Source organism: Schistocerca cancellata, chromosome 9 (assembly GCF_023864275.1).
Source record: "Schistocerca cancellata isolate TAMUIC-IGC-003103 chromosome 9, iqSchCanc2.1, whole genome shotgun sequence".
Taxonomy (NCBI): domain Eukaryota; kingdom Metazoa; phylum Arthropoda; class Insecta; order Orthoptera; family Acrididae; genus Schistocerca; species Schistocerca cancellata.
In genome coordinates this window covers 507,409,066-507,434,950 of record NC_064634.1, presented here as the reverse complement: position 1 = coordinate 507,434,950, position 25,885 = coordinate 507,409,066, and the positions used below count along the sequence as shown (strand labels likewise).

Sequence of the window (25,885 nt, the reverse complement as noted above, 5' to 3'; positions counted from 1 at the left end):
CTGCAGGGAGACTGCATTGACCTACCACTGTTATGTCTTTATGATGGGGGGGTGAGGACTTGTTGAGCTATAGGGTTGTCCACCTCCGTGTGACACCGATGTGAGGACATGTAGGTAAATGTCTCCCTCTACAGCTGTGTGGACTGCAAACAAAATTTGAATGGAAACAACTTTTCCTAACAGCCAGTGCCGCATTGGGAATTTTAATGAGAGTGAGTTATGGTAATCACATAATTATTCTGACATCACTGACTGATAGCCCTGTCCTTCTACAGCATATAATTAATTTTACAATTCTGCGCACAATTAATTTACTGGAGGAAATTTGCATATTAAGTTTATGTTCTTGCTTTATATTTTTGTATTCAACACATGATTGTGGTCATTTGATCCTTGATTTCATTAGCTGTTAAAATCTGTGACTTGAATTCAGGTGAATTAATTTAAAACATGCTCTTTCTTTGTGTGGATTGGTTTTATCATTTGACTTGGCCTCGTCGATGTGAGTAGGAATCACTCTAGAAAAGACTGTGGTGTACAAACTGATGAGAAATAGTGTCGGTCCAGAATAAGTTTCTTTGTGTTGTACTCTTACTGTTTTCAGTGGTAAAATTATCAAGATTTAAATGCATCTCCTCACATCCTGTAATAGCAAGTCATCTCTTAAATCACACTGCCTTGCTAACAGATTAAAACTTTGTGGCAAACCAGGACTTGATCTGTACCTTTCTTTGGGCAAGTTGAAGGTTTGAGTCTGACTATGACAAGTACACAGGTAACCTGGAGGGCAAGTGTGCTGTTTGTGAAAGGTGAGGTGTGTGTGTTTGTAACTGAATGCTATACACAGTATTATTCAGCAATTTTCAGAGCAAAAAAGATTATGAATTTCTGAAAACTTATTATACATTGATTCAGAAATAACTGAAAATTTATGTCTGTAATACAATGTAAGTTTTAATTTTCAGGTGAGAAACACATCTCTAGAAAGTATTGGTGCAGTAGGATATGAGTGTACTGTAAAACATCAGCCTTTTGAATGTAACTGGGAAATCAAGTATAGTGTAATGATATTTTAATTCAGACAGTTAAATACCTACAGTCGTTCAGAATAGACATGTTGATACTATTCTTCTTTTATTTTTACCAGTAGTATAACATAGAATGTTTCCAATTCATTTTGGAACATACCGTATATAAACTCTGGTATTAATCCAGTAATAAGTTGATTCAAGTAATGAATTCTTAACCATGTTTGAGTTCTGAGTTAGCCTTTGGGATTACAACCCAGGATAATAATTAATGAAAATAGGAAACTTTTTCAGGATCATGGACTCTTTGATGGAATACAAAGAGTGCTGTTTGGAAGTGGTCTGAACTTTTGGATGCACAAACTGCTGTTCCTTGACAGCCTTTCCTATTTGAGCCACGGGCAGCTGAGCATCAGCCTCAAGAGATACATACTGGTGGACATTGATGATATCTTTGTCGGCGAGAGGGGCACACGGCTGAAGAAAGATGATGTTGAGGTCAGTTTGTTGTTCAGAAGTTGGATGTCATTTCTATGAATAAGTAACCAATAGGAAATAAATATTACAATATATCAATGGAGAAATAAATAATTACTTTGTAATAGCCTACTCCAATTAAAATTACTATGTGATTGATGTTTTGTGAGTTGAGTGGTAGGGGCCAGCCGCTCTTTCTTGAGTCCCACGTGCTTCCTGCATTGCCTGTTTTACAGGTGCACACAGCAACTTGTGTAGCATGACTGTCTACCGACTGGCAACACCGCTCCACACAATGGCAGTCTGTCAATCACAAAGTAATTTTGATCAGAGTATAATATATGGTGTTTTCATTTACATAGTCTTTTATTTATTGTACTACTACTGCGAGCTGCACATAAAGAAATCTACACTAATAATAAGGAAGTAAACTGTAATAGGCAAGGAAATGTTCATGATTTTACTCGACAAAGGAAGTTAGTTATGCATGACTGAAATATGGATATTGTTATGAAATTTGAATCTACACGTGGAATATGGAGCATCATCACCCACAACATAAATTTATTTTCACAATCAGATTTGTTAATATGCATGAAAAAGCTACAGAACCATTACAGAGACAACAGAGAGTGAAAACACCATAAATAACTTGTGGAAAAGAAATGAAATCCTAGACAACAAAAAGAGCAAATCATAGTCATGTGAATTATAGATGCATCTTATCAAACAAAAATGTATAATCATCTTATCAAACAAAAATGTATAATCTATACAAGGGGGGAAAAATGAGCCTTCTGAAGAAGAATGCAAATAGAGAGTAACATGAATGAGGGATGACAAGGTAAACTGAGAAGAATTTGTATCAAACATGAAAGAAGCGTAAAAACCTATGTTTTAGTGTAGTGACACATATTTGCTAAGTAGTTGACAGAATGGGTAAGGAAGTTGTACAGAACACTAGAGCTTACTGAGCAAAGAGATTTTGGAACTAGCTGCAACAGATGACTTCAAGGCTACGTAATGTAATAAAAGACTGTCTTAGTATAGGATATAAACACTAGCTCCACAATGCACAGAAGAATATTGAGCAGTCCCTTGTTTAAGTTTGTATCCACTGTTCTTCTAATACATTAGTAATTAGTCTGTTCTTGAGAGCTCTTAATATGGTGTTAGTGTTTTTGAGGAATCAAAACTCTTGCATTTATTAGTGACCATATATATGTGATTTTGTTTCTGCTACAGTGTAGTTCCACTTTGGTGACAATTTTTATAATTGAGGCTTGTCTGTGACATTATAAAACAAAACAGAGTGTCCGCCCATCAGTGTTGTCTGAGCAAGAATACCAACAGTGTGAAAGAAAATTCTAACAGAAAAGTCTCATGCTTTTTCACGTGGATAGATTCCTCAAAGAAAATAAAGACAATGGAGGGGGAATGGCAGTGATACAGAAATAGTGTACAGATGGGATGGAAAATCATACAGAAGTTCAGGTTCAGTTGCAAAATGAATACCGTATTCACAAACTACTTTTTCCTAAAGTTATATTCATATCAGCTGCACTGGAGCTGCCCATGTTCCAAGACTGATAAAGAGTAGCTCCTGTGCACGTAGATGTGATCTGCCTTTGCCTTTTTGATCTATAATGGCAAACTATTTTAGCATAGTACCGGAAGTAAGTGACTACATTAATGCATTTAGCCAAATATTGCAGTGTCACTATGTGCATGTAGCTGAACTTACAAATTAATTGAAACACAAAATAATGTGCACATGGACCATTTTGTGTCATGTAGACTGTAATATTTGACACTAATACTAGTCTAGAGAATCTTTCTACGAATTTAATCAATGATAGCTGGTATTAGTATTCTACAGAACAAAGTACAGAAACTAGTAATTTTCAATATGTCTGGATCACTCCATTTAACATTGGCATAGTCAGTCAACAATCTGGCAGTGAATTGTGTTTATAGTATCTTTCTTAGCACAGTAAGCCATATTAAAATATTTGTATGCTAATTTGTAACAATGAAACTAGTTTAATCATTTCACTTTTCATGTGATAGCTGAATTAGTTGGGAGTAATATTCCACTTTCTGTTTGTGTAATATTTGTTATATCTATCTCCACACAGGCACTTTTAGAGACACAAGAAAGAATTCAACAGCTGGTACCTGGTTTCAAGTTCAACCTTGGTTTCTCGGGGAAATATTTCCACCATGGGAATGCGGAAGAAAACCTGGGAGATGACATGTTGCTTGGTAAGTTGTAATATGCAAATGAATTATTTCAGTTTGGAATGTTCTACAAATTAGACTGCCAGGCAAAGCAAATAAGAGCTTGTAAACACTCTTGTGGAATTTGATCAAAGCAAAGTAATTACAGATCTCTCTCTCTCTCTCTCTCTCTCTCTCTCTCTCTCTCTCTCTCTCTCTCTCCTCCATCCCTCTCCCTCCCCCTTTCCCCCTCTCTTCCCCCCCCCCCCTCTCTTCTCTACATAATTTCATTCTTTTTCTGTATTCTCTGTTTCCATTGTTAATTATAATTTAGCTTCATCTTTTTAAAGATAATTGTGAACTGACCAAGATATGGTTTGTCACATGTAAATCCTGCTTTTAGTTCCTAATTGTTATGCACTGATTTATATTCCTGTTTTCCTTTTTCCTTTAAAAAATCTGATAAACATCATATATTTTAAGGAAGAGTAATGACTGCTAATGAAGTTTATGTCTGGAATGTTGATAATGTTGGAGGATACATTGTCAAGCATGTTCCCATATCTACAGAAACTAGTGTTGGAAGGCAAGATCCATATGTCCTGTATGGTGTGGAATGCTCAGCACCAGGGTACTGGACAGCCCCAGGGCGGACAGTTCTCTTGTGTTCATCAGTGTATTCTGCTTGTTTGGATATCGTCTTTACGATACTGAAAGCTCTTTCTTCTCTTCTCTTCCATGAGCTTTTTTCGTCCTGCCCCCTCCTGTTTCATCTCTCTCTCTCTCTCTCTCTCTCTCTCTCTCTCTCTCTCTCTCTTTCATTACACACAAGACGCACACACACACACACACACACACACACACACACACACACAACACACGCAGTTTCTCTCAGTAAAGAGTACCTAACTAATATTGTGTTTCAGAAAATGTTGGGAGTTTCATGTGGTTCAGCCACATGTGGAACCACCAGCAGCCACATCTGTATGACAACCTCACACAACTGGAGCTCGACATGGCACTCAACAAGCAATTTGCTAAGGTACAGTGATCCCCTTCACTGCATCTTTTGTCTTTATGTGGGCCAAGCTGAAGCTGCATTTGGGATCCACTTGTGTGTCTTCCAAGTAGTGTGACATTTTTCCTTCTATAAGCATAATATTTGTTGTATAGGGTGTCCAAATGAAACACCACAGATTTCCAAACACAGTTATAAAAATATGAGATGAAGATATTTGCAGTTTGAAACAACATGTAAAGTAACTCAGACAGTTTTGTACAGAAAATTAATACACTTTTACCAGATATAAAAGTATGAAACATGGATTTTTTTGTCTATGTATATTAAATTCAGAAGAATGATAAATAGTACTTTATTCAAAGTATGTTCCATTGTCTGTTATATAAAAATATCTTTCAGGCAATTTGTGAATACCATGCCAGTAAAAATTTTCACTTTTGCTGTGAATCATTCATTGAGCCATTTTTTTACATCTTCGTATGAATCAAAGCACTGCTCAGCAAATGTGTGACCCATTGATGCAGAAAAGTGGTAGTCAGAAGGAGCCAAGTCTGGTGAGTAAGCTGCATGGGGTAGACCTTCCCAGTCAAGTGCTCCCAATGTGTTGTGAACCAGTTTTGCTGTATGTGTAGGAGCATTGTCATGAAGAAAAATGACTTTGTATTGCCTCTTTCAGCATTGTGGCCTTTTTTCAAGCAGCAAACAGTTCAGATCAGTTAATTGTTGTTGGTAATGTTTAGTATTAACCATTTTCTCAGGTTTTAACAGCTCATAAGAGACAACACCCCTCTGGTCACACCAAACACAGACCATCATCTTTCTACCAAAGTGATTTGGTTTTGTAGTCGATGTCGATCATGTTCTTAGACCTACCCATGATTTTTTGTGCTTGGGATTCTCAAAATAAATCCACTTTTCGTCCCCTGTTGCTATACATTGCAAAAATGACTTTCTTTTGTACTGAGTGAGCAAAATCTTGCGTTTTTGCACTTTTCTATTTGCCTGTCATTCAACTCGCGTGGTACCCATCTACTGATCTGAATCTTTCCCATCTCTCATAGCTGATTGGAAACAGCTTGTTGACTATCTTCCAGTTGCTTGGTGAGTTGTTTTTGTGCTTGCAAATTATCTTCATTCAACAATGCTTCCAATTCCACATGTTCCTATTTTTTTGCCAGTTTTCCATGTTCTTTGTTTGTGGCACTGGAGTCACCATTTTTGAAATGTTGAAACTACTGTTTACACATAATTTGTGATGGAGCATGTTCACCCTAAGCTTCTTGAAGTAATCAGTATGATTCAGCAACAGTTTTCTTCAAATGAAAACAAAAAAATAATGCTGTCAGGAATGCTCTTAGTTTGATATAAATTTTGACATATTGAACACAACAACACAACACTATGCACAAACTTTTCCAATTTATCACACATGCATATCTGTCACTTGCTGATAACACAACAAAATGGTGTAGTGTCAAATCTTTATAGCCCAAACTGCATTGGTGTGACATCTGTTGTCTGAAATCCATAGTTCATATTTGTATGCCTGGTACATGTGCTTCTTTCATAACCTGTAAAATGCTTAGACAATACTCTGTCTTGACCCACATGTGCACAAGCATGTCTTGGGTGATGGAGGCTGTTGCATCCACAATTCTTCTGTGGAGATTACCTATGTAACTTTTAGATGAAGCATGCACATTGTCTTTCATAGAATCCCTCAGCAAGAAATCAAGAGGTGTTAAGTCAGGAGTTTGCAGGGGTCATTAAGTTTGTCTGTCACATCCTATTTATTGCTGTGGAAACATTTGGTCCAGGAAGTTACAGACATGGAAATTCCAGTGTGGCAGTGCACCATCAGTTCGGAAGAAGCAAAGAAAAAGCCAATTGCTGAAGCTTGTCCAGATAAATGATTCCTGTTAGTGATTGCTCAGTGAAGAAAAATGGTTCAGCTATGCTGTCTTTCATATGTACAAACAACACATTCACTTTTTCTCAGTCTCTTGCATGTTTCCTGAAACTGTAGGGGTTTTCTGAACTCCAAATGTGAATGTTGTGCATATTAACCTTCCCACATTTCTGGGAGGTTGCTTCATCAGAGAAAAGACATTTCCTAGATAATAGGCATTTTGTCCAATCCAGTACAACATTTCAGTAGCAGATTCATGGGGCATCATTTCGCTTTAGTGCTTAGAAAGTTTATACTTTGTAAGTGTGTAGGCGAAGTTGTTTATGCAGCACCTTGTAAGCTGTTGAGTGAGGGATGTATAGCTGTTGTGATGTTTGCTGAACTGACTTTGATGGACTTTTTTGGAAAGTCCCTCTTATCTCATGTACTTTTTATCAGATGTGCATTTTCCGCCAGAAATTGATTTTCTGTTTACAATCCCACTGGATAGGAATTTGTCATACCAAGCCTTAAATGTGTTAACATCTGGTGGCTACCCTTGAAGTTATCATCAGAAATCTCTTTGAACAGCAGTGAGTGATTTCATTTCCATGTACCACACCATACACAGGGTTCTCTCTTAATGTGTAATTATATCTGGTAGTTTTGTAAAATTGCAAAACCGTACAACAGTTGCTTAATACACACTCTTTTATTGTGTACATAACTGATTTCAGAACACTTAAAGTTCCATCATCTGGTGTAAAGTGTAATAATGAAAATTTTCTGTTACCTGACAATGAATGGAGTGGAGGTCCTCAAGTCTGAAATTTTAGAGAAGGAGCTATGTGACTAAAATTTCTAAAATGAATTAAAATAAATTAAAAGAGAGAACAGGGCATTAGTTACCTCAGTGTTTTTGGGGAACCAAAGATTATATGCCAAAAGAATAAAAGGGACATAGAAAAATCTAAAAAACCTAGACACCAAAAATAACCAGAATGTTAACCATGTAAGGTGCAATAAAAAGTGGGGAAGGAGAGAAATGACATATTGCATAGAATTACTTACATAAATTCTATAAAAACAGTTCCCATGTGCTTCATTACTGGGAACACAAGCAGAAAAACTGTATAATAGTAAATACTAGCCATGAGCACTGACACCCCATGGTGCAGGCATGGTATGAGACAGATATATGATTGGTGAACTGTTTAACCTGGATAAGTGGGAAGTAACAGCAGAAAGAAGATGGAACCATTGCAACATTAAGAGGGATGAGGGCCAGTACATTGAAAAAAAGAGAGAGAGAGAGAGACCAAGGAAAAAATATTATGTTATATGGACCCCACTTAACCTGCCTGAATAATGCTATACTTAACTAAAATCTTCTTTTTTTTTATTCAGGTCAGTGCATTGTGCAGTGTATTGAGAGGATGGGAATGAAGACTTCTTAAGATTTCAGTTTCTTCCAGGCCACTGAATATCCAAACTGTCTCTGTGGCGTGTAAGACAGTTAAGTTATTGCTAACCCACTGCAGCAGATGCTGGTTATCAATCAAATGCATTGTCAGAGCAGCTGAGCAGGTGATCTGGAATTGGCCAGGTCCTTATCTTCTTTAAATCTCATATAAAAATTCTTGCATGTGTGGCCAATATACCTGCTCTGATAAAACTGGCTTGTATCACACTCAAGGATCCTTATTGAAGGCTTCACATTTCCTTAACCTACTGCCTGAATTTTTCAGTGTGAATATGCTGGAGCTATGTTGGCTGAAATCTGTTTCTTTCTATTCCTCTTTGTTACAAATGGCTCTGAGCACTGTGGGACTTAATATCTCAGGTCATCAGTCCCCTAGAACTTAGAACTACTTAAACTTAACTAACCTAAGGACATCACACACATCCATGCCCGAGGCAGGATTCGAACCTGCGACCGCGGCGGTCGCGCAGTTCCCGACTGAAGCGCCTAGAACCGCTCGTCCACCAGCGGCTGGCTCTTTGTTACATATCTATGATATGGAATCATACAAAACTTGTTCCTTATCTTTGTCTCTACTGAATTTAGAGTCTTTCCCTTCCATGCTTCCCCACACTTCACTAGTATTTTTTCCCCTCCAATTTCTCAATCATAGACTCCAGATACCCATTATGCAGAGCAATATTCTTGGTTATGCTGAACTTCCTTTCATACTCATGTGCCTGTGATCTGAGGGGAACATTATTTTGTTTAGGAGGGACTGAAAGGCAGCACTTTTATGTTTAAATGGGTGGTTTGAAGCTACATTCAGAACTAAATCAGCAGTAGGCTCTTTTCTGTAGATGCCAATCTCCATCTTGCCATAATTGAAGGTGATCTTTAGTCTAAATATGGCAAGGCCCCATTCTCTGATTCTGAACAGGAAAAGAAATCTTTCCGTGGAATGTATTAAGTTTGTTTTGCAAATTGCCACACCTTTAACTGCTGCCTTCATATAGAATAACATAGGCAGTATAAGGTTTCCATATAATGTATTATTTTTCCTTTAAAATAAAAATAAAGAAAAAAAATGTACAGGTCTTCTTCCCACTTATTGTTGTGATGGTTCCATCTCCTTTCTGCTATTACTTTCCACTCTTCCAGGTATAACATTTCACCAATCACATACCGCATCTATGGTATGGGTTGTGTGCATCCTCAGTACTCACGGCTAGTATTTAGATTCCCTGTTTGTGTTCCCAGTCATACAGCACAGAGGAACTGTTTTTATGGAATTTCTGTAAGTAATTCTATGCAAAGTGTGATTTCTCTCCCCCCTTTTGTATTGCATTTTACATGTTTCAAGATTCTGGTGACATTTGCTGTCTGGTCATGATGTCCATTTTTGTTCAGATTTTTCAAGGTCATTTTTATCCTTTTGACATGGAACCTTTTGTTCCATGACAACACTGTGTTGAGCGTGACCTCAGATTTTAAAGTGCTTTTGTTTGTAAGTAACATCCCGATCTCTCTTTCAATTTATTTTAATACATTTTAGAAATAGTAGACACATAGTTCTTCATTGGACATTTCAGACTTGAGGATTCCCTCCCATTGCCATGTAACATAATATTTTCATTATTATAGTTTACACCAGATGATTGGACTTCAAGTCTTCCAAAACCATTTGTGTACAGAGTAAAAGATTATGGATTAAGCAACTGTTGTGCGATTCCTTCATTTTACAAAATGGACTTATATAATTGTGGCTACTCCATAGCTGGTAGTTATTTAGCACCCGAAACAAAATGGGATTGACTGTTAAAAAATCGACTATAAACTTTTTGAGACTCTTTATATGCAGCCAAGGACTCAAAATATTTGTGTCTCAAATTTCTTTAATTTCATTTGGAAACTGGTGAGGTTTCATGTGGATACCCTGTGTGATACATAGTGTTTTATATTGATGAATACTACATGTATAGCCCATTACAGCAAAATTTGGAGGGAGAAGAATGGTGTAAGTATGTAATGTAATAGTATTTTTTATTATATTAATTACCTAATAGCTAATGGATCTAGTTTTCAGTTAACATTAATATTCGTTATCTGTTAGAGAACAGATTTGAAAATATACAATACCAAAAATGTCATCTAGCTCTTGAACTCCGATTTGGATAGTAATAGAATGTGGAATTAAAATGAGTGTCAGGACTCTTAATGCAATGTCCCTTTTAACAGGGGAAATAATTAAAGATAGAAATGAAAAGGAAATGAGGAATGAAGAACTATTATAAGAACCCTATTCAGAGAGATTGGTCAGTGTTTAACAGAGGAGGTAGATAATATGAAATGTATCAAAATCAACCTGAAAACATTGAGGAGTCATTATAAACATATTTTGTGAGACATGAATATACATCTCACTGTGTAGCCTGTTCTGACCTGTCTTTGTTGTTCTTTAAAAATAATTTTTTCTTGTAGAAGCAGTTCATATTACTTCTGCAGTAACTAGAAATACTTGTCAGTATCATGCAGCTTTTATTAAAGCTGTACAAACACATCACAGATCAAAGAACACTGATCAAGTGAGATGAGGGCTCATTCTTGGAATCTTAAATTACGCCAGGAAAACTGTACAACAGTGGAGTCATGTTAGGATTAATGGAAGAAAGTAACTGGTTCACAGAAAGGTACAGATTGAAGTAGATCATCCATTTCATTTTAAAATGAAATAAGAACATTCTACAAATTATATGTGCCAAAAGGAAAATTCAGTCAAGAAGACTAATAAATAACGAGACAGAAATGCTAGCCCATATTTACATGCAGTAGATGCAATATCTACATCCACGTACGTATTCCACAAGCCACCACATGTGTGGTGGAGGTCTTATACCACTGTTATTTGCTTCCTTTCCTGTTCCATTCACACATAGAGCAAGGGAAAATTGACTGTCTATATGCCTCCAAATGAGCCCTAATTTCTTGTATCATATCTTCGTGGTTTTTATGCAAAGTGTGTGTTGGCGGCAGTAGAATTGTTCTGTAGTCAGCTTCAAATGCTGGTCTCTAAATTTTCTCAGCAATGTTCCTCAAAAAAAATGTCACCTCTTCTCCAGGGATTCCCATTTGAGTTCCCGAAGCATCTCCATGATACCTGAATCTTGTTTGAACTTACTGGTAACAAATGTAGCAGCCTGCCTCTGAACTGCTTCAATGTTTTCCTTTAATCTGACCTGGTGTGGATTCAAAACACTCAAGTTGTTCTCAAAAATAGGTCACACCAGCAATGCAGTCTTCTTTATAGATGAGCCACACTCTCTCAAATTTCTCCCAATAAACCAAAGTTGACCATTCACCTGCCCTACCATAATCCTCACATGCTCATTCCATTTCATATTACATTGCAACATTATGCTCAGATATTTAAAAGACATGACTGAGTAAAGCAAGCCACTTCTAACGCTGTATTAAAATGTTACGGGATTGTTTTTCATATTTATCTGCATTAACTTACACTTTTCTACATTTAGAGCAAGCTGCCATTCATTACGCCAGCTACAAATTTTGCCCAGATCATCTTGTATCTTCCTACAGTCAGTCAATGCTGACGTCTTCCTGTACACCTTGGCACCATGAGCAAACAGCCAGGGATTGTTGCTTAACCTGTCTGACAGATTATGCCAGAGAACAAGGGTGGTCCCATTACTCTTCGCATTGCCACTCCTGGTGATGCCCCCATATCTGATCACTTGCCATTGAAGATAACACACTGGTTGTTATTACTTAAAAAGTCTTCAGGCCACCCACATATCTGGGAACCTAATCTGTAAGCTCGTTCCTTTGTTAACAGTCTGCAGTGGGGCATCATATCAAACACTTCCTGAAAATCTAGGTGTGGTGTCACCGCCAGACATCACACTTGCTAGGTGGTAGCCTTTAAATCGGCTGCGGTCCGCTAGTATACGACGAACTCGCGTGTCGCCACTGTCAGTGATTGCAGACCGAGTGCCGCCACACTGCAGGTCTAGAGAGACGTCCTAGCACTCGCCCCAGTTGTACAGACGACTTTGCTAGTGAAGCTACACTGACAAATACGCTCTCATTTGCCGAGACGATAGTTAGCATAGCCTTCAGCTACGTCATTTGCTAAGACCTAGCAAGGCGCCATGACCAGTTTATATTGAGATTATATAATGTATCAACAAGAGCGATGTTCTCCATTTATGGATTAAAGTTAAGTATTACATCAACTCCGTACTTTATTTATTAGATTCAACTCCTTTAATTGTTCCAGACCTCACGCCAGTCTGCGTGAGCTTAAACGCGTGCATTTCAGCCTCCTTTAGCAACACGGTGTTGGCTCTTCTGCCAACACATCACTAGGAATATGGAATCTGACTGTTGTCCTTTGTCCATGGTTTGCAGGATGTTGTGTTGGAAAATGACAAGCTGGGTTTCAGGCAAAAGCTTTTCTGTGTCTAGGAAATTTATTATATTTGAAATGAGAACATTTTCAAGAATTCTGCAACAAATAGATATTGAGGATATTAGTCTTGAATTTTGCAGGTCCATTCTTTCATTCTTCTTATATACAGGAGTCACATACACTATTTTCCATTGACTTGGGAATTTTCGATGGGCGAGAAATTTGTGGTGCGAGCTAAGAACTCTCTGTAAAACCGAATTGGGGTTCCATCTGGACTTGGTGACATTTATTTCCAGCTTTTTAGTTGGTTGCCTATGCTTCATGCAAGAGTCTCTTCAATGATCAAATGATTATACGTCTGTATGATCTTCCTGTGTGAATGATTTTGTAAATGAGAAATTTAAAACTTTGGCCTTCATTTTGTTGTCTTCTATTGTTACGCCAGACTACTCAGCAAGTGACTAGGTAGAAACCTTCAATCTGCTTAGTGATTTTATGCAGGACCAGAATTTTTTCAGGTCCTCGGCAAGATATTTTGCTAAGATGTGATGGTGGTAATTATTGTATGCCTCGTGCATTGATATTTTTAAAGAGACATGAATCTCTAATAATTCTTGCATGCCATCATTTGAGCATTCTTTTTTGAAATAAGAGTGCAATAGTCTTTACTTTCTCAGCATTTTCTGAATTTTATTATTAAACCATGGTTAGACTTTTGTGTCCTTATTCCACATACTCAGCACATACTTCTCAAAAGCACTATTCTCAATCTGTTTAAGCTTTACCCACAGTTCCTCTATGTCCATTAAACTGGAACAAAATGATGTCCATGTGTGGCCAAAGTGAGATGCTAACAACAATTTCTAGAAGAAAATACTCTCCTGCCTTCCCAATGCATTTATTAACTTTGTTACCCATCATTGCTATAATGACAAATTGTGATCACTAATCCATGTCTCTATACTGATTTTTTTGATAAAATCAGGCCTGTTTGTAGCTACAAGAGGAAAAGTTGTGTGTGGAGTGTTGAACTAAGTGCTTGAGATAGTTTTTAGAAAACATGTTGAGAAGTATTTCACAAGATTACCTGTCTGTACCAACCAGAATGAATTTGTAGAGATCCCTTTCTATACTCAGTTGATTAAAGTCACCTACAACCAGTGCTGCACGATCTGGGTATTTATGAACTACTGAGCAGATACTTTGTTTGAATGATTCTAAAACTGTCACAGCAGAATCAGATGGCCAGTAAAGACATCCAACAATTAATTTGATTTCACCCAGATCTATTATATAAATATAGAGTGGTGCTGACAGGCACATCTAAAAGCTGTAGTGTCAACACTACGTAGCTATCAGAACTGTTAGTTCCTCTTTCAAAGTGAAGGAGGGATAGGTTTCGAAGGTTCAAAGAGGAAGGCAGGTCACCCTCCGACACCTCACCTTCGCCTTTGTCTACCATTGTCTCACTACAGGTGGGACTCTCTCATCTTGGGGAATTCCTTTGTAGCCTTCCCACTCTGCTTCTTGAAGTGGGAGCTAATAGTTCCAAAAGCTAGGATAGTATCATCACTTTCACTTTGTTACATCTGTTGGCAGTACTACATATTTCACCTGCCAGAGGTAAGTACTGGCTACAAGTTCTGTTGTGCCACAATTTATAAATGATTTACATTTATATGATTTCCCCGGTTGTCTTTTATGAAATGCCTCTGTTACCTGTTACACTTTTTTTTTGACAGGAACATGGTATCCCAGTGGATTCTGGTTATTCTATAGCACCTCACCACTCTGGTGTGTATCCTGTTCATGAGATATTGTATGAGGCCTGGAAGAAAGTGTGGAACGTTCGGGTAACTTCGACAGAGGAATACCCACATCTGCGACCAGCGAGACTGAGACGTGGATTTATTCACCGAAATATAATGGTGAGAAACTGTGTTTGTGAATAAATATCTTTGGATCAATATTGTTTGTTTCCTTATGTACACTGAAACAATTTCAATAAAGATGAAAAGGATTCACTAGTTTTTACTGCCTCTAAAAATATTAACATCGAGGAATCAGTTGTGTTATAGTTAAGTATCTTTAATGTAATTTGAGTTGTTGTTGTTCTTTCTTTCTTTCTTTTATATCACTTTGTGATGGCGCATGGCATATGAGTTTTACTCTGTGCTCTGAGGCATAATTTTCTGCCTAAAATTTTGTCTCCATGTGTTGAAGATATTCTCATTGTTTATGGAAATAGGTGTTTACATTTTGTGAAGTTTGGTGCTTCATAAAGCAAAACTTTGAACACTTTATTGGTAGAAATTGAGTGTATAGAGAGGATAATTTACTGGTAGAATCAGACTGTGCAGAGTGGTGATAAAAATTTGAAACATTAATGGAGCTTCAAAGAAGAAAGAGCAATGTTATACAAGTTGTGTGTTCTGTGATTAACTAAAACAAATGGCAGTAATTCATGCACTGAAAAAGCTCAAGGTGCCACTTCAGCTCAACACAGTGGTCTTTGGTAACATTCGAATGATTTTAAATGTGGTGGCCACCATGTGTGTGGGAGGAAGCTGTTCAGCTGCTTCACTATTTCTTAGTGAAGCATTGGAAGTACAGTGAAACTCATTTTAATGAATCTCTGGGGCCCAAATATTTTTTTGTTAAATAGTGATTTTCCTAAAATGAGGGTTTTGCCAGAGTAGGTGGAAGGAGTGACTCAGAATCATAAATAAAGCGTGTTTAGGTGATATACAACAACTCCCCATCCGAACAGGCCTTGGAAGGCCCAACGGTACTGACCAGCCACCGTGTTATCCTGAGCCCACAGGCGTCACTGGATGTGGATATGGAGGGGCACGTGGTCACCACACCACTCTCCTGGCTGTATGTCAGTTTACGAGACAAGAGCCGCTTGCCAACAGTGCTCCGCAGACTGGATGGTCACCCATCCAAGTTTTAGCCCAGCCCTCCAGGGTTTAACTTCAGTGATACGATGGGAACCGGTGCTACCACTGCAGCAAGGCTGTTGGCCCTGGTGATATAAGTGCTGTTTAATTAAAAAAATAGCTATACCCTGTGCTACAAATTTAAATGAAGCAAAAATATAATTATCACACTTTTCACAGAACACAGCCTTAATGTTTTTAAAAATGAATAAGTCTTGTTTATTTTACTCTTCCAACATACTGTAATGAAAGAAGCAGTTGCTCCAGCTGGTTGATATAAGTTAGAGTTGACTCATCTACATTAAAAGAGGAAAAGAGATTCCTGACAGTATCAATTCTTTGCACAGTAGCAACAAAACTTGATGCAATGTCCTCTTCTTCTTCTTCTTCTTCTTCTTCTTCATTGTCACTGCCAGTTCCTACCTGTGTTTTGTCATAAGCATTTCACTTGCATTAGTCTTGATTTTGGAGGTCAGTATGTCATCATCACGACAAACAATGTCCTGGAATGTTGTATTTTCATAAAATTAGTTTTGCTACTGTGTAGTTCTTCTGCAATGATGTCTTCAAGAGAAACTGGTGTACTACAGCCAGCCTTTGTGAAACAATTTAACATGGTCTGTTGTGGTGCAGAATTCCAGAGGGCAACAAATGTATGTGTAGCTTGTACAGTGATGTCTCTTCACTTGAATTCTCTCAAAGAATGAAACTGATTTCTGAACAACTGCTACTCTGTATTTGGCTTTAACAGAGTGTACTATGCCCGAGTCCAGAACCTTTAGGTGAATTTTTTAGTTTAGAGGAAAGATCACAATATTTACATTCCTCAGAAACAATTTCTTCCATGTCTAGGCCTTCAGAGCATCGGTCCATAATAAATACAACTTTCCTTCACAATGCACTGATCTCGGCATCTAAACGCCCAAAAAAGTTGTAAAGATTTCTGACATCTTCGGAGACTGCTGTTGTACCAATAGTGCAAACTACTGATAGCATTTTTATGTTTTCAAAACATCCGGGAGTTAATAGTGGTGGCATCTTTTCTCTTCCATCACAATTTACATACAGTAGCATTGTAATCCTTTCTTTACTTTTTTTTACCTCCATGGCATTTTTTGCCTAAACACAATGATTTTGCAGCAAGTATATTATAAAAGGTGCCAGTTTCATCAGCATTCAAAATGTGTCTGGTCTCATAACCCTGTATCAGTCATGGCAGTGTAACGTTCTTCACACTTTCTGTGACCAGAGCCTCACTTTCTCCACATACACTTTGAAACTACAGATTTTTTAAAAATGATTTGAACAGTTATTTGATGCACAGAAATTTTCAGTGTTGACCTTCAAAGCAATTTCATGGGCCTTCCGCTGCAGTATATTTCCCCTTATATTGATTCTTCAACTGCTCAGTCTGTGAAACAACTTCAGAAGAATATTTTCCACATCACTGAACATAGACATATGAATGTTCTTTTTTGGATCCACAGGAATCATTAGCTTCAGCATTAAAGAATGCTTCTTAATTTTGAATATGCCACACATGTAGACTGCACTAAATCAGATTCCTTCTCCATGTTGTTCAAAATATTCATGTTAAGATTGTAAACATCAGCTTTTTCTGAATTGTTTGCAGGCCACAACTCCAAAAAAGTAAAATTGATTTCTTTGACACTTTACTAATGAAACAACTATAGTTTTTGCGTTTCATAGCCTCAGTGACTTTGAAATCAGATCACATGACCAAAGTCGCACAGAAATAGATTTCCCATTCTTTTGACACATCTGTGAGTACCATTACAAGAGAAGTCGTTATTGACATGTCAAACAGCTAAATCGATTACCATTTACTGTGCCACACTACAAAAATTATGATGTGTGAAGTGGAAAGAAAGCATAAATTCACTAGAACATGTTAGGAATTACATAAAAACTGATTTAAAATTGTGAAGCGTATCATGTTTATTCCTTAAAAGTGGGCTTTTTCATAAAGCGATGTTCATTAAAGCAGGGTGAAATAACATTGTTGTTATGGGATTTTTGCTGGGACCACTAGAAATATTAATTAAAAGCAGAACTTCCTTAAAAGCAACTTTGTTCATTTTGGGATTTACTATAATCAGTCTCTGAAACATTTTAAAGCCAGAGGATTTACACATCTATCTTTACAGTCTCTGACAATGTCTCCATCAGTAGGAAAAAATACATTAGCAAGAAAATTGTCCCAAATATAGAGATGTTTTCAAAGAAGTAAATCATAGTGTCAGTCATGAAAGCTCACACTGATCATGTCAGTGTTATATAAATGATTACTTACCTCCTCATTTGATTCACACATGCACACAGAAATTATTGCATAGTGATGACAATCAAACATTTTGTGATGTGTAGACATAGCCATTCTGTGAAACAAAACACACTTCACTCTAATTTCAATAAAGACGATATTCTACAAAATAATCACTCCCTGAGAAAGCTTGATTACATACAATCCTCTTAATAAAATTTTGATTTCATTGCGTATCCATTCATGCAATCAAATTTATTTTCAACATTCAGTAACTTTTTTCTTCCTAATTCTCACATTACTCATTTTCTCTGTGTGAAAGTAAGACTGTCCCAGCATGATAAATTATATGAAGTATAATCTGATAAGCCAAATATGAAGTATAATTGACTAAGTGCATATTCTTTTAGTTTTTAAGGTGTTTAGATTATTCACTATAAGTGTGTCCTGAAGCATAGAAAATACACTCCTGGAAATGGAAAAAAGAACACATTGACACCGGTGTGTCAGACCCACCATACTTGCTCCGGACACTGCGAGAGGGCTGTACAAGCAATGATCACATGCACAGCACAGCGGACACACCAGGAACCGCGGTGTTGGCCGTCGAATGGCGCTAGCTGCGCAGCATTTGTGCGCCGCCGCCGTCAGTGTCAGCCAGTTTGCCGTGGCATACAGAGCTCCATCGCAGTCTTTAACACTGGTAGCATGCCGCGACAGCGTGGACATGAACCGTATGTGCAGTTGATGGACTTTGAGCAAGGGCGTATAGTGGGCATGCGGGAGGCCGGGTGGACGTACCGCCGAATTGCTCAACACGTGGGGCGTGAGGTCTCCACAGTACATCGATGTTGTCGCCAGTGGTCGGCGGAAGGTGCATGTGCCCGTCGACCTGGGACCGGACCGCAGCGACGCACGGATGCACGCCAAGACCGTAGGATCCTACGCAGTGCCGTAGGGGACCGCACCGCCACTTCCCAGCAAATTAGGGACACTGTTGCTCCTGGGGTATCGGCGAGGACCATTCGCAACCGTCTCCATGAAGCTGGGCTACGGTCCCGCACACCGTTAGGCCGTCTTCCGCTCACGCCCCAACATTGTGCAGCCCGCCTCCAGTGGTGTCGCGACAGGCGTGAATGGAGGGACGAATGGAGACGTGTCGTCTTCAGCGATGAGAGTCGCTTCTGCCTTGGTGCCAATGATGGTCGTATGCGTGTTTGGCGCCGTGCAGGTGAGTGCCACAATCAGGACTGCATACGACCAAGGCACACAGGGCCAACACCCGGCATCATGGTGTGGGGAGTGATCTCCTACACTGGCCGTACACCACTGGTGATCGTCGAGGGGACACTGAATAGTGCACGGTACATCCAAACTGTCATCGAACCCATCGTTCTACCATTCCTAGACCGGCAAGGGAACTTGCTGCTCCAACAGGACAATGCACGTCCGCATGTATCCCGTGCCACCCAACGTGCTCTAGAAGGTGTAAGTCAACTACCCTGGCCAGCAAGATCTCCGGATCTGTCCCCCATTGAGCATGTTTGGGACTGGATGAAGGGTCGTCTCACGCGGTCTGCACGTCCAGCACGAACGCTGGTCCAACTGAGGCTCCAGGTGGAAATGGCATGGCAAGCCATTCCACAGGACTACATCCAGCATCTCTATGATCATCTCCATGGGAGAATAGCAGCCTGCATTGCTGCAAAAGGTGGATATACACTGTACTAGTGCTGACATTGTGCATGCTCTGTTGCCTGTGTCTATGTGCCTGTGGTTCTGTCAGTGTGATCATGTGATGTATCTGACCCCAGGAATGTGTCAATAAAGTTTCCCCTTCCTGGGACAATGAATTCACGGTGTTCTTATTTCAATTTCCAGGAGTGTAGAAGAAGCTTTCTCTCTTTATAAACAGCTGTGAAAAATGTATGTTTGGATGTGATGATTAGGTATTACTCATTTAACTCTTTCTTCAACAGGTATTGCCACGCCAGACATGCGGCCTCTTCACCCATACTATTATGATGCGAGATTATCCTGGGGGACCTACAAAACTAGACGAGATTATTCAAGGCGGAGAACTTTTCCAAACTATCGTCTACAACCCTGTGAGTTTATATAATGCAGTTCACTTTAGTAACATTGTTTAGTACTCAATTTCTTCCTTGTGGTCTTCAGATCATAACATATTCACTCTTAAAATTCCATAATACTATCTTCAGTTTCCAATCTACTTGCTTCTCTCTCAAGAAAGTAGAGCATACAAACATGTTTTTCTTCAGTCACACAAAGAAACTTTGGCTACTGAATTGCTGTGCCATCTGTTCTTGAGAATGTGCAACTCTATTCTACTGTTTTTCTTTTTGTAAGTACATGGTGGACTGATAGTGATTTACTTTAGAGTATGATATTTTGACTCTTTCTAATGTCATATGTTAATGCTAACTTCTTCTAATGTTGGACAGTGGTCTTTAACATTCAAAACACAGTTTAAAAAAATAAAAAATAAAAGAAAGGAAGAAAGAAAGGCATGTAAGGAAATATTAGAGAACATCAACAGAGGACCCAAGACAGTTATCATTAGATTTTGACAAGAGCCAGTAAATACTTTGCAGAATGCCACAGTCTGTTGGACAATGTTTACTTTTTAGGTCTGTAGATAAACCACAGCCATAACCCACATTAATGAAGAAACTTAGTTCAGCTACACTTGAAATATACATGACTGTACATTGTGTATACACTTATTCCATATATTTTCAATTACTAATGAGACATGGAATCCTTTCTTGGGACATCTCAATTTACAGCAGTAGTATTTTCAGGATACAAAAGCATGTTATAAAAATTATACAGGTTATACAGTGTTTACTCTAGCCAGAACATCCTTCAGATATCTCTTCATTTTTTTAAATAACTGTTTCAAAATACATTCATACATTAATGTCCTTCATTCTTACCAGTTTTCTCAAAAAATACTGCCACCTTGAACATAATACTAGCATCAAATCCAATGTCTAGATGGACTTAAAGGCTTTAATATTAGGGCAGAAAGGACTCAGATGTGTGGGTGCAGATTTATTTAACAATCAGACAGGTTGGATTCCTTATAGGTAGGGACAGGAAAAAGTCATTTTATTTTATGACCAATTTTTGTGTTATGATTTGCATATTATGCTGTTATTTTTTTGTATTATTTACAGATGGCTGCTTTCTTTTTTTGATTATTTATATTCAAGTTATGTAGCCATTTTCCAGTGCTGAAAATGAAACTATATCTATTATGTACATTATATTTATTACACCATAAACATTATGTTTATTCATATTATGCTGACTTCAGAAGAAGAAAAAGGAAGAAAATATTTGTTATACTTGATAATTAAATAAAAAATAACACTTCAAGGCAAGTAAGTTTTCTGCCAAACACTGAAGACAGTTTTTCAAATGATGGCATTCACATGGTTCCTTATTTATCTTCCAAGAGATTGTGATATCAATGTTTTAACACTTCATTGTAGTTAGAAAATAGCCTCTCATTGTCTAATTTGTATCATGGCATGTAAATAACCTTTAGTGCAACAGTTTCAAATGGCTGATTATCAGTTCTTGTCGCCTGCAGACATTTGACTATGTCAACATTTCCTGGGTACATGGACATTTGCTTTTCAGCAAAGTTCTGAAGTGCTTTTCAGCAAAGTTCTGAAGAGAATTATACCGCTTCAGAGTATCTGCACTATAGAGGTCAGTCACTTGCTATGTCTGCATTAATGCATACAAGCTTGTTGCCCTTGGGTAAAACATGAATCTAAGGCTTTGAAGACTGATTTGTTTGGATTCGGGGCCACGAGAGTTGGCACCCTTACAGGAAGATGCAGCCCAGTGCACTTCAATCCCTGCTGAACTTTTCAATGAAGCATATGACTCTTTATCATTTTCAAAATCTTGTTTAGGAATAAAGGAGACGACTCGCTGAAAGGTAGAAGTGCTGCATTGTCGATAGGCACACAAACAAAAGGTACGGAGCTTGGCTAACGTTTGGTATGCACTTCTTTTTTCTAGCCATAATAATAATATGGACACACACACACACACACACACACACACACACACACACACACACACACACACCTGGCTGCTTATGCTGGGCTCAGTTGACTGCTAGCTTTTTACTGGCCCACAGTGAGTGTACTGAGGTGAGGTGGGGGTGCAGGATGTAGTGGAGTGAGGCAAGGAATGAGGTGGGAGCCACGGGGTTGGGGGCAAGTGCCTAGCAGCTGATGGGAGAGTGGGGAGCTGTCTATGGGCTAGCTAGCAGTGCAGGTATAGGGAGTAGGTGGCAGATGGTTGGGCCCATGATTAGGGTACGAGATAACAGCACACAACTAACTGATGTGGGGACACAAATTGGGCGGGGTACTGGGGCTGTATGGGAAGGATATTTTGGTGTGGGAGGGGTAGCAGCTGTCGGAGTGCAGGTGCTGTTGGCGATTGGTGGGTTTGATGTGGACTGAGGTGTGGATGGAGACATCTGAGAGGAGATTAACATCTGCCTTGGCCACCACAAATAAGTGCCCCCATTGTCACCCAATACCACCCTGGACTGGGACGACTGAACCACATTTGTCAGGGCTTTGACTATCTATCATCATGCCCTGAAATGACGGACATCCTATCCAAGATATTTCCAACTCCTCCCAGAGTGGTGTTCCACTGGCCACCCAACTTCCGCAACATCCTAGTTCATCACTATGCCCCTCCCACCCCCCAATCCTGTGCCACAGTGATCATTAGAGCACGGATTTTTAGGTCATAAAAAAGTGTGTTTTAGGCACCTAAAATAGGCTCCTTCAGCAGTTCATTTAGGCTGTATAAAACCTAAAACAGGCTCTAATAAAAATGATGCAGAGAAAATAAAAATAAATTAAAATACACAGTGTTGACAGTATGAACATCTCATTAGTCATTAAAACAAGGAGAATGAATATTTACACAGTTACAGAGCACAGCAATCTACAACGTTAATGTTGAACATAACTCCAAATATTTTTGAGTTCCTGCAAGATAAAGATCTCCGTAAAAAAAGATGTGGCAATGGTTTAATTAATACACTCATAGTTTCACATATTCTGACCATAGTTGGCTTCACAATAAATAACCAAAATCTTTTCTAGGTTTTCTAGTGAAAAACTGTGGCGCTTGTCAGTCAGAATCAATTTATATGCTGATAAAGAATGTTCTACATCAACAGATGTGACAGGGGCGTACTTCATTTTCGGCACATGTTGGACAGGAATGCTGCAGTCAGTAGTGCTGGATTTTCCACTAAGTATGTCGGCAGCTGCACACAACTCCTTCGGGCCATTGTTCTTCTGCAAAACCGTTTGCATTTTTGCCCGCACTTTTCCCCCTACTTCACCTGGCACTTCATTAATTTTCATTTTGACTTCTTCAAGCAAAGAAATATTGTCGTAGATAGGTCTCCCTCAGCCTTCTAGTTGTGAAATTATTCTTGTTATAAATGTGTAGTGGGCCCTAATGTAAGATAAGTCCCATTTTAAAGAAGAATTTTTGAGTAGCTCCATTGCTGCAGTTACGGATGCAGCATGCTCCGGTATATTTTCAACCACCTTCTGGACAGCTGAGAGATGCGTACTCTAGTATTCTGCTGCTATCAACCACGTGCCCCAGCAGGTGACAACAGGCTCGGGTGGCTATGGGACATCTGGAAGCTGTTCTTTGAATGCCTGTATTCTTGATGGTGCATTAACAAAAATTTTCTTCACCATAGGTATTACTTTATTTACTTTAGGAAATTTTAGCCTTACTTGCTCTGCTATGCGGTTGATCCCATGCACTTCACAAGTTAAGTGCAGCATCAATAGTAGAATACTTTTAATAGTTGAAACAGTGCTATCACATATGCAGCAGCATCAGTGACGGCCAGAAGCACCTTATTCTCATTCCCTCCATTTGGGTATAGCACCTTAAGCCCATTGTCCACAAACTATGCTATTGTTTGTTAGTTAGTTTTTGCAAGCTGTTTTGAGTAAATAAAATGAGTCCTGGCTGGAGCATCTGGATCTAGCTTGCCAATAATCAGGTTTGCAATGTAACGGCCAAGACTGTCAGTAGTTTCATCCACAGAACTCGACATGCAAGATTCTCCAACATCTTCTTGGATTGTGTGCAATGCAGCATTGTAAGCTGAATCCACATAATTGTTACGTAAAGTTGACTGTGCAGGAATAGACTGATGGCAGTACTTCTCAAGAAAACCTCTGAAAATAGGGTTTTCTAGTTTCTGAAAGGGGATGTTTGCTGCCACAAGTGCATGACACAAATCACTGCAGAACTTGTTTTTTTCGGAGGATTCACCAGATTTATTGGTTAAAAGAGTTTGCTTCAATTTTGACTTTTGTTCAACATTAGCTTTATGTGCGATTCCATCTGCATGCTGAGTTTTGCAGCCACTGCCTTATTTGAGTAGACTTTGAACTACCTGTTTTTGGCATGGCGTAGTAATCTCACACAGAAACTAGATGATTATTTTTTTTTTTTGCTGCGGTACATGGGAGCGGTAGGGGAAGTACCGTACTCGTTGCTGGACATATGGCACCTGACAGATGGCCGCCCCTTCTGAACAAGCGAATGGAATCTACCGGTGCTTCAGATGAAAACATCTCACTACTGGCAAATTATTTTTCGAACCGGGAAATTCACGTATAATACCTTTCACGAAACAGAGTAGTTTGATAGGGCTGCCTGTAGACAGCAGCGAGAAAATGCGCGAAGGGCAGTAATTTAGCTATAGAGACCATCTATGATTAACATTGTCATTTTTTAATCCATGCTCAGCTTAAGGCCAATGAAACCGTTTCTTTGCGAAAATACACAGCTGGCCAGAATCCTACGAACGAAATATTTTCAAATATAACATTTAGTACTCCCACGTTCGATTCTAATGCGTAACTCAAATCTTTGACCGGTTCCCATTCACTCACTGAAGTTAAGCGCTGTCACACTTGGCGCATACTTGGATGGATGACCATTCACCTGTGCCGAGTGCTGTTGGTAGTAAGGCAAGCAAAGGAATTGTAAACAGTCTCTAACGAACTTCGCCTTCGACGAGACGTAAAGCCCTAAGTTTACTTCCTTTTTCTAATCTTTGAAAACACAAGAACTCTATATCAGATTAACAAAATAGGTAGTTTTTAGGATTTTGATGCCGAAATAGGCAAAATTAGGCGTCAATGTCGAAATACGCAATTTTAGGTTGTATAGAACTAACGGTATTCAGTTTAGTTAGTCATGAAATGCGTAAGTACCAACTTATATGCAAATCTGAGCTTAGGAAAAAAAATAGGTTTTAACCTAAAGATCCGTGATCTATTTTTTACATATGAATAATAAAACACCTATAAAGAGTATTTGGTATTAACAGGGATAGCGATAATAAAAAATAAAAAAAGACCGAAGTGTTAGGCAAATACGAAGCATGAGCGCATATCAACTAGCCACCTTGCTGCACGCTGGGCAGAAAATATTTTTTTACATCTGTCGTATAGTGTGGAAAAACTTGGAGCCACTGTCTTATATGATGAAATAGGCACTTTTTTTTAGGATATTAAAGCCGAAATAGGCAAAAATAGGCACTAATGTCGAAATAGGCTTTTTTAGGTCCTATGGAATTAACGCTATTAAGTGTAAATAGTCATGAAATGCATAAGTACAAATTTTTATGTAAATAGAAACTCAGGAACAAATTAGGTTTTTACCTAAAATCCGCGGTCTAGTGATCATACACCTGTGGAAGACCCAGATGCAAGACCTGCCCAATCCAGCCACCCAGCACCACGTACTCCAGTCCCGTCGCAGGCTTATGCTACTCCATCAGAGGCTGGGCCATCTGTGAATGCAGCCATGCTATATACTAGCTCTGTTGCAACCAGCGCACAGCATTTTACATTAGTATGACAACCAACCCCCCTCTGCCTCCCACCTCTCTGCATCCCCCACTGCATCCCACACCTTACCTCAGTACACTCACTGTGAGCCAGCAAAGAGCTGGCAGTCAACTGAGCACAAAGTAGGGAGCCAGGTGTTTTCATGTGAGTGAGTGTGTTGGTGTCCA

At 38.8% G+C, this 25,885-nt stretch overlaps 1 protein-coding gene across 1 annotated transcript in view; it reads left to right on the top strand.

Annotated features, from left to right (window-relative positions):
- LOC126101534 (bifunctional heparan sulfate N-deacetylase/N-sulfotransferase) overlaps positions 1-25,885 on the top strand; it is a 102,652-nt gene that overhangs the window by 14,006 nt on the left and 62,761 nt on the right. Inside the window, exons 5-9 of the mRNA XM_049912175.1 lie at positions 1,323-1,526; positions 3,644-3,770; positions 4,652-4,767; positions 14,268-14,453; positions 19,731-19,859. Coding sequence (XP_049768132.1) covers positions 1,323-1,526; positions 3,644-3,770; positions 4,652-4,767; positions 14,268-14,453; positions 19,731-19,859 — 762 coding nt within the window. The remainder of the gene's footprint in view (positions 1-1,322; positions 1,527-3,643; positions 3,771-4,651; positions 4,768-14,267; positions 14,454-19,730; positions 19,860-25,885) is intronic.